Source organism: Penaeus vannamei, chromosome 21 (genome assembly GCF_042767895.1).
Source record: "Penaeus vannamei isolate JL-2024 chromosome 21, ASM4276789v1, whole genome shotgun sequence".
Lineage (NCBI taxonomy): Eukaryota > Metazoa > Arthropoda > Malacostraca > Decapoda > Penaeidae > Penaeus > Penaeus vannamei.
This window is the reverse complement of record NC_091569.1, coordinates 3628863-3645288: the sequence shown is the minus strand read 5'-3', so window position 1 is coordinate 3645288 and position 16426 is coordinate 3628863. Positions and strand designations below refer to the sequence as shown.

The 16426-nt window shown below is 36.4% G+C and overlaps 1 protein-coding gene across 5 annotated transcripts; it reads right to left on the bottom strand.

The window, feature by feature from the left end:
* Positions 1–643: 643 nt before the first annotated feature.
* Positions 644–15231, bottom strand: LOC113817335 (fumarate hydratase, mitochondrial). 5 transcript variants are annotated; one of them, XM_070135782.1, is made up of 13 exons: positions 15004–15231; positions 11515–11550; positions 8633–8665; positions 6468–6602; positions 5428–5592; positions 4750–4875; positions 4278–4433; positions 3851–4027; positions 3403–3622; positions 2339–2483; positions 1943–2090; positions 1472–1640; positions 644–990 (listed from the first exon to the last, which is right to left on the bottom strand). In XM_070135782.1, the coding sequence occupies exons 1-12, from the start codon at positions 15103–15105 to the stop codon at positions 1509–1511; spliced, it is 1575 nt and encodes a 524-aa protein (XP_069991883.1). In that variant the 5' UTR covers positions 15106–15231; the 3' UTR covers positions 644–990; positions 1472–1508. The 5 variants fall into 5 exon arrangements, with proteins under 5 accessions (XP_069991883.1, XP_027225162.2, XP_027225166.1 ...); XM_027369361.2 differs by lacking the exon at positions 11515–11550 and having other exon boundaries at positions 15004–15229; XM_027369365.2 differs by lacking the exons at positions 8633–8665; positions 11515–11550; positions 15004–15231 and adding exons at positions 10857–10962; positions 14772–14815.
* Between the last annotated feature and the right edge of the window lie 1195 nt (positions 15232–16426).

The following is a 16426-nucleotide window of genomic DNA, read 5'->3' as shown; positions in this document are numbered from 1 at the left end:
AATAAAACAGTAGTTCATATCTGCATTTGATTTCAAACGGAGAAAACTGAATGTGCCTCCAAACGCTTGACAGGTTTAAAAGATCAGCTACCATGTTTTTCTTACGTAAATAGCTGACTTTCTATTAATTCTTTCTTAGATGTATCTTGACCTGCACTGACACCTTTATTGGTATAAATCTCAATTTTTTTTCAGTGTGGCTCTTTATATAGCTTTCTATAATAATAACTGAGTAAATAATATTCATAAACAATACTCTTGTTATCTGCTGTCAAATCATGAATTCTCTTACCATATTGTTTAAACATATTAAAGAGTTCTCATCATACACCGGATTTATGCAATATTTCCACCGAAAATTTCTCAAGACTCCCCAGGTTGATAAGCTTAGAACTAGAACATGGATACATTTCTTGGTAGTTATTTTTCAAAAATCTTTAATGCCAGAGTCATACAGTCATACTGATATTTCAACAAAACAGATGGCTATCTTAAATATGAATCAATTAGCCAATAACCCAATCAAAATATTTCTTTTTCAGACTGTATACATTCATATTTTCACCATTTTGCCAGTTCTCATACCCTTCTCTTGAGCAATAGCTTTATCATCACACAAATAAAAAGGTTAGTAAGATGCATATACCATTTTTCAATTCATTATTTATGCAACAAAATAGGGATTTCATACTCCAATATTGTTATAAAGATATCCTATGTACACCATTGAAGATTTCCTTGGAGTCAAACCACCAATTCTTTTACAACCTGAACAAATGGTTATATATTATAAAACAATGCAGAATTTTGAGCATTAAAAAATTCTTTCACATAAAAGTCCTTTTTCAAACACTGTTGTATGATGTGCAAATTTACAAAACTATATGCAACTATGTATATAATCCTATAACTTCAGCCGTGACTGCCCTGTCTTGATCCATCATCATTTCTTTTAATGCTCTTTGCTGAATGTGTAGATCATACACACACCTGGAAGAAAAAATATTGCTATAATCTTTTCAGTTATAATTAGAAAAAAGTTACTATTACCATTATTATCTGTTATGATAATCATTACTAATTATCATTATATTTATTACATTAACAATTACCAGTTATAGTAACCCCTTAATTTGTGCACTTTTTTGTAATTCAAGTATCAACATTTCTGCAAAGTATCTTGAACAATCACCAGCTGCAATGGGAGGGGTAATACAAAATTTGCTCTCCACACTCCTACCCAACAAATGTCTGTTCAAAGGCCTTGCAATTAGGAGCAAGCCACCGTTTCTTTATCAATGCATTTAATTAGGTAAATACCCAACAATCATCATTAAATAAAAATCTTATTGATAAAGATTGCAGCATGTATTTCGAATAAACAGTTTCAAAACCCTCCAATAAATCTGGGTTTAATGTACTACCATTTATTCTCATCAATGAAATCTTCAAAATAATGAACATTGTTTACCTGAATATATACCCACTCTGGCTGCTCCTACTGTCTTTTACTTGGGTCCCAGCATATCTTCAGGTCTAACCCACTTGTCAAATTCTTCCTCCGTCAAGTAGCCAAGCTTAAGTGCTGTGGCCTTGAGTGTTGAGCCTTCCTTATGTGCAGTCTTGGCGATCTTTGCAGCCTGAAAGCATGTAAATGCTATGTAAGTGATGTGTATAGCTTCTCTCTTATACTAAACCAAGTGAATATCTGCCTTGTATTACTATGTATAATAATTAACACTATTTCTATCTCTTTTTTCTAATTTATTAAATTCAATTATTTCCATATATTGTGAGAGTCATTACGTCTGGCCAGGAGTTTGGGGAACAGTTTTTTAGTTATTTCTTACGGGAATAATGGTCTCATTTTACATTATTTAATTTTCATAATAGATTCAGAAATGAAGCTCTACTGTAAATCAAGGACCACATAAGATCAGACCTTGTCATAACCAATGTGAGGGTTGAGGGCAGTCACCAACATAAGCGACTCATGGAGGAGCTTGTCAATACGTTCCTGGTTTGCGGTAATACCAACAACACAGTTATTGACGAATGCATGACAGCTGTCACCAAGCAGCCGAATGGACCTGGAGAAAAAGAGAACAGGCATATCATACATAATATTCATACTGGTACTACATTTATTCATATCAACATTAGAATTAGAGGTGATATTTGTGAAAAATGTTGTCATAAGCAGAAAAGAAAAGAAATAACAGCACAGGATTATTCTGGTGTAAAGATAACATCAAAACCATTACTCCATATCTTACCTTTAAAACCCATTCACACACTTATTTCAATATCAATCAACAGCAAACACTGAACACCTCACCTCAGCACATTGGCAACCATCATGGGCTTGAAGACATTGAGCTCGAAGTGTCCATTGGAGCCACCCACTGTCACTGCCACGTGGTTCCCCATAACCTGAGCCGCAACCATGGTGATGGCCTCACACTGGGTTGGGTTGACCTTGCCTGCAAATGCATCTATTATTTAGGAAATGGTTTTGGTCTGAGCAGCTTGCAATGTTTTAACTAATTCCTTTTATCTTCAACACCTTATGTTTGTTGTGTGGTGCAGTGGTAGTGGTCTCATCTAGCAATCTTGCTGACCCGTGTTCAATTCCCACAAACTGCCAGTGGATGGTAACCCAGCCATTCCTTGCACACAGGGAGTTAGTTTTAAGGCAAAATTAAACAGACAGTCTGCTACACCAAGAACAACCATTGCAACAAATGGATATTAAATTATTTATTTAACTATTCATTATTCATTATATCTCACGATGATTACTTGCCTTTGCCCACTACACATTACAATGTTAACCAGTGCAAAAACCCTAAATGAAGAAAAAAATACAAAGAAATGCCACATATTGAAATTGGCATTACATGAAAAATAAACTTAAATATAAACATATAAGAATCAATATTTTAAACATGTAAAGAAATGACAGCTAAACAATTATCTATAATTAAACAAGCAAAATATCAATAAATAAAAACAAATACGTCAAAACTGATGTACCTGAATATATTCAGTCATACATGAATAGATAAAAATACAAATTCTAAAAAAGCTATGTAAATAACTTTTCAAAATTAATACCAATATGATAATTCTAAAGAAATCACCTTTTTTTCCTCTTTTTAATTATCAATACATTAGCAAATGAATATATAAATCAATAAATCATTCAATGCATAGACATGTTCATCAGTGATGAATATAATATTAAATAAATCATAAAAATTATGTGCAATAAAAAAATGAATCATTAACAGATGTAAATAAATTAAGATACCCCTAAAAATCATAAACAAAAGAGCCACCAATAAATGACAGCGTACAAGAGAGGTGAACCTGCCCACCACCCCCTCCCAGTTCCCGTACCTGGCATAATGGAAGAACCTGGCTCATTCTCTGGCAGGGAGAGCTCTCCCAGACCACAGCGAGGGCCAGAGCCAAGGAAGCGGATGTCGTTGGCAATCTTCATGATAGAGCAAGCAATCACGTTAAGAGCACCCGAGACCTCAACCATGGCGTCATGGGCAGCCAGGGCCTCAAACTTGTTTGGAGCCGTCTCGAAGGGCAGACCAGTAAGCTGTGAGACCTTTGGGAATAAAGGGGGAGGGGGATTTTAAGAAGTTATTTGAGAAAAATAAATATATAAAATTCAGTGCTTGAAAAAATTTGATGGTCTTATTCTGATTACTGAAAATATAACCTGTCCAGCCAAGAACCCTCTTAGTCCTATCAAATAAAGAAACTTAAAAATAAAACAAATCTTGTATTCTTACAAAAAGTGAACATCACATGCAAGCTAACAGGAGACGCTTACCTTTGCAGCCACTTTTTCTGCGAACCCAACCCTGGTGTTGAGACCAGTGCCCACAGCAGTTCCTCCAGCAGCTAGCATGTAGACACGCGGGAGACAGGCCTTCACACGTTGAATGCCAAACTCAATCTGCTGTGCATAGCCACTGAACTCTTGGCCAAGAGTTAGGGGTGTGGCATCCTAAACAAAAATTTAAAAATAAATAAATATAATAAATAATTTGCAAAAATACATGATGCACATATCTTCTGTGTGCTCAAAATAATCAATATATATAAAACTGTCAGCAGATCTTCCAACTTCAACTTCATATTCTTTAGTTTTCTCACTCAGCTTATTCCATCTCCTTTATTCCGAGCATCCTGTCTCATTTCTATGTTTGAAAAATAACTACAAGATCCCAAGTCACCATCTCATACAATCTACATACCTGGGTGTGAGTGCGGCCAATCTTTACAATGTCTGCATATTCCTTGGCTTTTGCGTCCAAAGCCTTATGCAAGGCTTCGAGGCCTGGCAACAGTGTGTTGTGGATCTCAACTGCAGTCGCAATGTGCATGGCAGTTGGGTATGTGTCATTTGAACTCTGAAAATAAATAAATACACAAATAATGAGAATTTTCTTGTCTTTGGACCATAAACTAATTATGAAAGGCAAATAAATATCATCTACAATATAATCAAGAATAATCAATAAGGACTAATAACTGCAAACAACAAAAATAAATAATACATATCAATTGATAAACATTAATAAATAATAATAATATAATCCATAGAAAAATAACAATGGTGTTAGTCACAACAAAAATTAACGTAAGTATCATCATCAATAACTAAAATACAAACAAATGATAAACAATAATATCAACAATAATTTTAAACAATATTTTAAAACTCACCTGACTCTTGTTCACATGGTCATTGGGGTGAACAGGCGATTTTGACCCTAGTTCTCCTCCCAACAATTCAATTGCGCGGTTGGCAATTACTTCATTGGTGTTCATGTTGGACTGCGTTCCAGATCCCTAGGGAGAGAGAGAATACCCACTGCTCATGACTTTCAACAATCAAACATTTTGTCAATTTCCTTACTACTTTGTCAGTTCTCATTCATTAATATTCAAACCAATATCTCAATCAACTGTAATTTCCTAAGAACAGGCCAAGACAGGGGAAGCCAAGGAAGAAAAGAAGAAAGGGAAAACAAGGATGAATGGAAATCAAAGCAAGACAGAGAGGAAGAAAGGACCTTGTCCAAAAGAGGAAAGGGAGGAAGCAAAGAAGAGGAAAGGGAGGAAGCAAAGAAGAGGAAAAGGAGGAAGCAAAGAAGAGGAAAAGGAGGAAGCAAAGAAGAGGAAAAGGAGGAAGCAAAGAAGAGGAAAAGGAGCAAGCAAAGAAGAGGAAAAGGAGGAAGCAAAGAAGAGGAAAAGGAGGAAGCAAAGAAGAGGAAAAGGAGGAAGCAAAGAAGAGGAAAAGGAGGATGAGGAAAAAGGAGAAGAGGAAGACAAGGAAGAAAAGAAAGACAGAGGAAACCTGCAAAATTTCAACAAAAGAATGAGTATGACTTTGAAACCTACAGTCTGCCAGATGACAAGAGGGAAATGTTCGCCGTAGAGATCTCCGCTGATCACTTCATCAGCTGCTTTGGAAATGGCATCAGCTATCTTGGGGTCAAGACCATACTCCTGGTTGACCTCTGCTGCAGCCTTCTTCAGCACCCCAAAAGCCTTAATCACTGGCAACTGCAAAAGAGAGATATGGTCACAGTGAGTGTTAATCAGTGACAAGAAGCATACAATAAGTGCAAAGAGCAAAGTGATAAATGGGAATAAAATACATAGGAGAAAATTGGTATATGCAATTCACAGCAAAAGGCAAAAATCAAAGTGTTTGACAGATGGAAATTTCTTCTCTGTCCAATGCAATTTGGCCAAAATTCACCACAGTTTAACATTACGTAGCCTAAGCTGCAACATCTTGGAAAGTATATGGAACAAATAGAAATCTGCCAATAACTAGTCTTATCTAGACATCTATTATTGAGGGCTAGCTATGGATGGGAAATTGATAAACCATCATTCTAGAAATAAATAAACAAAATGTTACTTTGTTATTATTGCACTGATTCATGGACTATCTAGAAAAATGATAGAGTCTGTGCAAGGGAAAATGTCTATTACCATCTGGATAAAGCAAACCAAATGACCAATACAGACATTTGAAAATGGCAGAAAAGCAAAAAACACTTAAGCAGGAAAATAAAAAATAACATATCAAAGGGAGACATGAGTTATCATCAAACGAGTGTTCATGTGCACCCGTTGTACAAGTCGCACACCGTCAGAGTGGCCACTCACATAAGCTAATGCTCATTTTTTGGGCTAAGTGATAGCAGTGGAGCATCTGGATCCATTGGATAATTAGTAATAGTAATACACACAGTGTTCAAAGTCAAAACAAAGATGCACGGAAAGAAAAATTAATGCTCCATATGGTCATTGATCATTAAATTAGAGCAGAAGCAGAAAAGAAAAGAAAGAAATATAACCTGAAAGGTTGCTGGATTTGAAGATAAACCATATCATAAGAATTTTAAAAACTCATGCATGACACTTACCGGCATTCGTTCCGTTTCTCCGCCAATGGGGAAGTTCATGACGGATCGTACAGTCTGAGCCCCGTAGTATTTGCTGTTGGGCACCTCCAGCTCCCCAAATGTATCCTGCTCCTTTCTGACTCCATCTTTGCCACTCTGGAAAACAGTGGGAAGTTAATTATACTATTCTTGTGAAATGCATGATAACATACATATGCAGAACTTGCCAACATTTTGCTTATAATGAATTTATTTATCACTCATTAAATTTTAAAGTTTTTTTTGTTTTTTTTGTTTTTTCAGTATCTAAAATTCATTCCACTGGATATTAAAACACATGATCTGTTAAACAAAATATCCAGCTTTTAATTTCTTTGTGCAAAGTAACAGCTAGAATGCAAGAAATATGCCCTTTCAGTGGTTGGCTTTATTGCACATGCATTTCTTGTGGCACCACCTTACTGCACAAGCATGTCTTTTGGCAGCCTCGTCAAATGAACCATTCAAATACAGGAAAGCGATGAGATTGTGCCACAGCTGCACTTTTGATTTTGAATTCTATAGAGTCAAAGAAAACATTAAGCAGCATTGCTGCATCAAAAGCTTGGTTAAAACCCAGTACATGCAATTCACAAGATACAATATGCAGTCTGTAATGACACTAAGGGAATTACAAATTTCAACCTTTTGATGTTGGGACGACATGTATACATATGTTTAATGTGACTGGATTTTGGTTTATCTTTTTTTTTTTTTTTTTTAGCAAACAGATGAGTTCACATGGGTTTATTCATTCACAAAGGAGTCGATTACTAGCCTCACCTATGTCAATTATTAACCCTTTTCTCCTTGATTTTCAGAAAAAAATAATAATTTTTATTGCTGGTGGTTTGTTAATAACATAATTGCCACAATGTCAATAATAATTAATAATAAAGTCTGGCAGAAGAGACAACTTGTGGCCATCATGCAACTCAGAATTCCTCAAGTCTAAACATATCTCCTTGTGATTTCTGGCTTTTCTCTAAACGAAAGATGCTGAGAGGGCATTACAAGGGGTGTGACTGTACAATTGGTTGGCATTCCAAAACTGGAATTTCTAAAATGTTTCCTGCAATGGGAGGACAGCCGGTTTAAATGTGTGACATCACAGATCCTTCACTAAGGAAGATTGAAGTTGAAACCCAATATCTGTTACTTTTTCTTCTGTTCTTTAGCTGGACATTTTCTTTAACAGACTTCACTTGTAACATACATGACCACATTGGTAAAGATAAAAATTTATGGAAACAAAAACACCAACAATGGAAAAAATCTGAATAAGGAAAAATCAAAAGAATATCATTTTAGTTGAATAGGCTAACCCATTCCCCTCTCGGGAAGACTGCTTCAGGTTTCTAGATATTTCTCCTTTTTATCTCTTACTATAGGCAAAGCCCATGCAAGAGTGCTAACTGCCAAATAACTGCATTTCTAGACAGCAAAATAATAAAGACTACTCTACACTGTGCAGCAATGTATACTCTTACTAGATAGAAACTACAAGATAATAAAAACTAATTGCTGAAATGAGAGTGAAATTCTAATAAAAATTTAATTGTATGAATCTACCACAAAAAATACACATTATTTCCATGCAAAACAAGTTTTTAATCTACAAGTTAAAAGAAACTGTTTGCCAATGTCTACCTCTGCAACTTTATGGTTCTGTACATTTGCAGACTAAAAAACTCCCTTAAATAAACTCTTACAGCTCATCTGCTATAGGTTCAAATTAAATTAGAGAAAGAACCTATGTAAATGGCAATCAAGTTCTTACATACAGCCAAACACTAAAGAAGCCAAAATACTGAAAATAGTAACTAATAACTACTGATCCTAGCTTTTTGTAAGGAGCAATTTCCAAAAGTATATTCTGAAATATAGAAGCATTCACAAAAATGAAAAATACTGAAACTATTTTGTCTGCAAAAAATAACACATGTAAGCTATAACATCATGCAGAATAAAACCCAGCAAAAAAAAAATCTCAAGTAAAAGGTCAGCCGATAAAAGCTCTCTCGCTCTCCAGCCATTATCCAACGTAATACGCAAGAAACCGCATTGCAAAAGATCCAAATAAATCGGAAAGCAGTGAGACAAGGCGAGAAAAAGATGCATGGTATCTGAAAAACCTTATCTCTTACCTTCCTGATCTTCAAATTTCCTATCTTTGTCCTCTGGTGAAAAAATGCAGTAAAATGGTGGTTAATCACAGTCTACTTTTCCAATAAAGAGGAAAGATTTTAGAAAAAAAAAAAAAAAACAATATTAACAGTGTAAATTGTATTTTTTAAGACAAAACTTTGTTATTTTTCTCTCTTCTAAACTGTTCTTTCCTCCTTAAGTTTCTTAAAACTTGTGAACAAAACAAAAAGAAACTACATCTAAGAGCAATACCAACGGCTCGAACACAGTGGTCTCCAACACATACCGTGTAGGTCCATATCACAAAGCTCACGTGTATCAAAATATAAGATATTAAAGATTCATTGATAAGTTATACAAAATCCAAGACTATGCTTTAATATTAGTAATACTGTGATAATATGAGATGTAAATCTGTAATTGCAATTTTGCATTTCTTTTCTATTTTTGTCATCTACACAAAGATAAATAGTGTTTCTTTATTATCTCTAACAATATTGCCTTATCTTTTGGAAACAGTAACATCAGAGATACCACCAGATATTTTTCAGCAGTTTTGCTACCAACAGGAGTAAACAGTACATTTTGTTATGTAAAATAAATACTAGAGACAATTTTGAACTATTAGTTTTGTGCAACAGTACAGTGTCACCATTTTAGTATAGTTGCTAGTATGTCCTGGTAACAGTACTGAGAGTGACATCAATTTCATAACATTTTTCATATACTGATTTTGCCTAATTACTCCAAATAACTACAAATTATCAATATAAATCAATTCATCTAGTTATGAAATGTTGTATACTATTCACTATTTTAACCAGCATCATTTGTGGAATATATGAGAAACCTTAGCTGCAAACAGATTAAGCAGATGGTTTGCTTTAAAGTTTTATCTATGGAGAATCTGAATTTCATAAAATAGGTTGCTGTTTTGCTACACACATTCAATAATCAATTCACTTCAGAAAAAGTATCTCATGATAGTACCCTTAACAATTATGCTATAACCTTTCAGTGGTAGGTGGTGTAACAATATGTTCAAAGGCTCTGGTGGCTGGAGCTTTGTCCACTTTAGCAGTTCACTTCACCATTCTATGCCCATCATTCAAGAGTTGAAGAAGTGGTACCTCTGAATACTACCGGTATCGTGTTCACCCAATGTAGACACCACTGCCCTTACGGCCAGTGATTGCTATGATCATCATGGCAATTTTGTCAACTAGATGATATTCCCTTTGACGCCAGGTGGAAATGTTGAAAATTCTATGACATTTATAAAAATACCTACATTCAAGGGGTTAAAAGTACACTCCCTCTATAGTAGTGATAACGATAAATGTGACTCAGAGCTTGAAAAAGGACTGAGGACCACTGGTGTCAAGTTACATTAACAATACTAAGAATACAATATCTAACAATCTAAATACATGTATGATTTCTTCACAAGTGCATCTACAGTGCACAGTAGGAGGACAATAACTTCATAAAATGAACTTTTCACAGGAAAACAGAGTCATCGGGCATAGATAGATATTCTAAACATATGGATATTCTGAATTCCTGATATCGCATTTCTAAATATCTGAAGGCTTTATTCATTTATGAATGCAAATACCATCACATATTTCAAAAGGCACTTGATAAAAAATATATGAATCTTAATATGGACAATCAAAAATTGTCCAAAATATCATCAACACTAATCTGCCTGCGCAAAAAACTTTTTTGCCTCCTAGACAAAAGGGTCTATACTTTGGAGGCCTTTCTCCACAAAGAGGAAAAATGGGTGAAAATAAGTTCACTGTGACAAGTGTAGAAAAGATATGAAATAGAATTAATATTTCCAAAATGTAAATATATATACAATTCTGATGGAGATACAGCATTAAAACATTACCATGATCAGCAATATGAATTTAATAATTCCCATTCATACATTTTCTAAAAGAACAGGTAGATTTAGTGTTGCTTTAATTCCCATTCATACATTTTCTTTAAAAAACAGGTAGATTTAGTGTTGCTTTATGTTCCAAAGCAGTGAAAGAGGGCAGGTGGCAAGTTAATTAAAATGAGATAAAAGGAAGTCAAGGTAAACATTCTAAAGCCTCCAAGATTTCTCCAAAGCCAAGAGAAGAGACAATTCCATCTGTAAAAGATGGGGGATTAGTGGACAATTACACACTTCTAAACCACACATACTCTGTTAGGGAAATAGCCTACCATCTTTACAGAGCTGTGAACTGCCTGGGGTTTTCAAAGATGAATTCTAGCTTCCTCGTGCTTCTTTTTTTTTGGGGGGGGAGGGAGATTAACAATAGAATCACAGCTGTTGAAAAGGTTTTAGAATTGAATAACCAATATTCTGTGCAACAAACTTAGATAATCAAGTGCTTGGGTAAAAACTGTCCCCTTAGACATATATATCCTGTCTTGTTTCTGTGAATGGTATTCCATGCTCCTCTTTTCCTTATACCATAGAAAGCATTCCAAATGAAAAAAAATATGCTTATAAAAATCCATAGAATGAAAAATAAAAAATGGTGCCATAGGAATGTAACCGTACTGAAAAGATCTTATAACTGTGTGTTTCGAGGAAAATAAATAATCATGTCATTTATAATTACCATAATAAATATGCAATTAAAATATCAGCATAGTACAACCAATGCTTCAGAAAATTCTCAGCACAGAATCATAAAATAAGGACGAAATGCACTGTGGAAATGCACCACTAGCTGAACCTTTGAAAAATAAAAACCTTAAAAAGTTCATATGTTTCCTCAGGATTTTTGTTCTCTTTTAAAATATCTTTCATGCAAGTCTCCACAGTGCAGTCCTAAAGCAGGGTTCTCAAAAGGTAGTTTGACTTGACGCCTACCTGAATCAGTAGACCTTCTGGGAAAGGTCGTCGAAGCTGCATTAAATTAAAAGATTGAAACGTTAAAGGACTAATTTCTGAAGCAGTAGAGAAATAGAAAAAAAATCTTGAAATTAGTGGAGTGATACCACTTCTTCTCGGGGGAGTCACATGAAAAATTAGGTGCAAACTACAGAGGCCTTCAGTATAATTCACATTGATGTTATACCAACACTACTATTAGTCCTGTGGTCATATTCATTAGTGCTATCAATCATTTTAGCTCTTATAGAGTAAAAAAACAATCAACAAAGAAAATCTTAGTAATATCTTTACTATAAACATAATGGCACTGAACACATTGCCTATTATCGTATTCATGATTACTGCAGGTTATTATTTCACTATGCTTTCTGTATTATATGGATCTGTACCCAGAAAATAAACAAAAATAAAAACTAATCTCCGAGTTCTGAATTTTCAAATAGGCATTTATGGCATTCGGGCTCTCCTTACTGGTGACATGTCTCTCCTACACAAATCTTAGCCAGTCAGCCAGTCAACCATTCAAGTAAAAAATGTAAATTGAAGGGGAAAAGGAATACAAGCTCTTTCTATACAGGATGCCAATGCCAATTTTGAAAAGATTAGGTAGACTTGGCCCCAAGACAATCAATATAAAAATCGGTCTTTTTGGATGGATCAACACCACAGGCCAGAGCAACATCTCAAAAAGTGTTGACAAATCTTAATGGAAAAGCTCCAAGACATAAATTATGATGCAACAGATCCTCTACATAACTATATTACAATATAAAAGAAAGAGAACTAACACACACTTAAGCATTCATAATCTAGGAGACCTCACATTTATACTGAAATTTCTAGATAAAAATGGGAAACATACATTCTTGCATACTGAAAGCAAATCTTTTGAGGCAGATAAACTATCATTTCAGTAAAGTCAATTTTTGTTTTTACTTTTATACTACATGTATATATACTATCCAGATACCTAGACAGAAATTAAATAAGAATTTAAAATTGGAAATACTAAGATGCAATATTCTTAATTCTATATATATCTGCGTGAAAAAATTCCATAATATAGATTACACATGAAATAAAATACTGAATGTCTGAATAATGTTAACAAATAAAAGCATCAGAACAAAACTCAAAAAATCAAAGTGATATTCTAAATGTTATATTTTTTATATGATAAATTTCTAGCACTAAATCTTCTAAATCCACAAGAAACTCGCTGTGATCTGCGATTGCCATGGCCTCCACACCTCAGTAACAGCCAACAAGTCCCCCGTATAGACAATATTTCGGACCGTTTCCTTGTCTGATAATAAATCATGTTCTCAAATTGTCGGCTAAAATATACAAAAAATACATTGACCTTTATGGTAATTTGTACATTTATGATGGGATTCATTCGCTTGGTCATTCAAGCTGTGGGTTTTGTCTCTGCCAAATGTGGTCCTGTTGTATACTTTTACCAAATTGTGTGTTGCGGCAACTTAGACATTGCAGAAGTGGCAAAAGTAGAAGCCTTGGCAATCGGTGCCTAAAGCAGTGACAAAACATACAGGTATCTTATAAATGTTTGCCTCGGTAATATTCACAACAATTTCATAGATCTGTTTCCTCACATATAAATAATCGAATCCTTGAGCTCAATCTATGCAACCCTCTGTCATTTTAATCAAATTGTACCCTAATTGTTCAGAATACCTTTGTATAACTGATCACAAAAATGGTATCAATGGATTCCTCCTACTCTACTACCCATATATATAAATGAAATTTGCCTCAGTACCCCCCAACCCCACCACATTCTTGGTCCTGATAATAGGGGTAAGCATGAAAGTTACTGGGAAAATTGCAGGATAAAATATGAATAATATTCACAAAAAACATCACTTTAATAAAAACATACAGAACAAGTCACTACAATGTTTAATGCAGGGGGCTGCAACCCATCTCCTAGGGGAGAGCCATCCCCTAACCCCAGCCAAGGACGACAAAGAATCCTCCACATATTCACAGCAGGGTAGAGCATACAATTGAGATGCAGGAGCGCATGATGCTGCATCTGTCCTTTGCTCTATCCTACCATATATACTTGGTGCATTCTTTGTTGTCTAGGGCAGGAGTTGGGAGGCAGCAGCCCCACATATGAGTTTGCAGGGGGTACCTTGAGTTTGACTATATATTGACAATTCTCTGTATTTCATTCATAATATTCTCTGTAATTCTCCTGGCAGTATCTATGCCCTGCCCTGCCATTCCAGCCAAGATAGTGGGTATTTGGGAGGTTTCCGTGGCACAGTTTCTATATATTTGGGTATTATAGAGGGGGGAATCCATTGACAACAATATCACTATGATCTGTCATGCGATGATGTTCTAAACAATTACCAAATAGGTTTCCTTATCATGGAAAAGCAATTGCTCTATACTCAATCTAGCCATTACTAGCTTTCTTGATATTGTCTGACAGTCAACATTTCTTTTTCTTTCCGCATGAAAAATTAATGGCAAGAAAGCTGTGGAAATGAAAAATTAAGTACTTACTTAGCAATAGCACCAAGGAAGGGAAAATCTAAGGACACAGTCCCACAGAGAGGAAAATATATATATTCACTGAGACATGAAATAATATTGTGACACTTCACGTGCGCTGAAAAATGCAAGCTCTTCAGCACAACATACCTGCAGGTGTCCATCTCAACCCATCTGCCCTCAATTCCCCCCTTCCTTCGTGCCTTTTTTTTTTTTATTCTCCCAAAAAAAAACACGCACACATCACTATGTGCAAACTGCATTCACACCAACTTAAGGTATATTTGCTGGCATTACAAAATAACATCAAAAGAAAAAGGCCACGTTAAATAAGGCAAATGGGTGAGGGTCCTGGGGCAAAGCCTCTACATTTGGAGGGTTTATGGACTCCCAGGAGTGCCACAAGGTTGTTGGCTGGAGTAATAAAGACTCAAAGAAGTATTTTGTAAATATCTAACAAAAATTATAACACGTATTTCATGAAAACCCAATGGAAATGTGACATTAGCGACATTCAAACCACTAAAAATCCTTTCTTTCTACTTCAAAGGACATACGCTTGCTAACAGACTCAAATCTACTCATAAAAGTAATTGAAACAAGACAGTTAAATGTATTAGATCTAAAATACGCATATTCCACTACGCTGATGAGTGATTTTAGAGAAAACTTTCCAACACTACTTTTCAACACCATTCACACACTTTGGGCACCCGTCTCAACGTCTGCCAGCGCTGCCCCTCCTTCCCTCCCTGACCCTGGGACTGTCAAGCCCGAGAGACTTGGAAATCCCCTAAAAATCCCCGGTAAAATCACAAAAATGAGAGCCAAAGAGAACCGGCCGGCCCTCCGACGGGAGCAGACGATACACAGGCACAAGGATACACCCGCCTCGTGTCCTTCTCACGGGCTAAGGATCCTTCGCTCCTCCTTTACCATGGCTGAGGATGTTGCTATGCCGGCGCAGGGGCTGGGTAGGACTCCCCTAAGGGGCGTAACCAGGCGAGAAGAGGAACAAGTAACTCGTAGGGCAGCCATGGTGGAGACGTTGTTACGCTCGCTCTAGGGCCCGGACAGGGTCGTGCAGTGGTGCCAGCGAGGAAGGAAACCTCTCCCGCAGTGTTGTCATCAGAAAACCTCTCGCAGTGTTGCCAAGTGAACGGAAGCCTCTATTACACTCCCAAGTGGATAGAAAACCTTTGACAATATTCTCAAGAGGTTAGGAATTTTCTCCTCCAATGCTGCAATGTGGTTCTGAAACATCTCAAGCAGTCCAAGTAGACAGGAAACCTCCAAGAGAGCATCCAGCGCCCCCCTCCCTATTTTTTTTTCTTTTTTTAGCCGAAGCTTTTGAATGAAACAGCTATGCCAATGCGCATATCTAATGACCGATTTTAAGAATTTCCTGATGGAGGGCCTTAGATCTTCCTACAAAGCACTTCGCGATTACGGCAATTGTGATTGGACTTTGACCTCTCGTGCACACCCCATCTTTTTAAAAATCTTGGATCTCCCCCGACCTCTCTTGTTCTCTTGCTCTCTCTCTCTCTCTCTCTCTCTCTCTCTCTCTCTCTCTCTCTCTCTCTCTCTCTCTGTCTCTCTCTCTCTCTCTGTCTCTCTGTCTCTCTCTCTCTCTCTCTCTCTCTCTCTCTCTCTCTCTCTCTCTCTCTCTCTCTCTCTATCTATCTATCTATCTATCTATCTATCTATCTATCTATCTATCTATCTATCTATCTCTCGATTTATCTCACTTCATTCCTCTCTTTCCATCTTTCTCGCTTTCTCCATCTCTCTCTCTCTCTCTCTCTCACTCCCTCTCTCTCTCTCTCTCTCTCTCTCTCTCTCTCTCTCTCTCTCTCTCGCTGTCTCTCCTTCTCGCTCTCTCTCTCTCGCTATCACTCTCTCCATTTCTCTCTTTCTCCATCTCTCTCTCTTTCTCCATCTCTCTCTCTTTCTCCATCTCTCTCTCTTTCTCCATCTCTCTCTCTTTCTATCTCTCTCTCTCTCTTTCTCCATCTCTCTCTCTCTCTCTCTCTCTCTCTCTCTCTCTCTCTCTCTCTCTCTCTCTCTCTCTCTCTCTCTCTCTCTCTCTCTCTCTCTCTCTCTCTCTCTCTCTCTCTCTCTCTCTCTCTCTCTCTCTCTCTCTCTCTCTCTCTCTCTCTCTCTCTCTCTCTCACCCTCTCTCTCTCTCTCTCTCTCTCTCTCTCTCTCTCTCTCTCTCTCTCTCTCTCTCTCTCTCTCTCTCTCTCTCTCTCTCTCTCTCTCTCTCTGTCTATCTATCTGTCTATCTCCTTTTATGAATCTATCTTTTGTGTGTGTTTCTTTCTCTTCACTCTCTCCATTTCTCTCTTTCCATCTC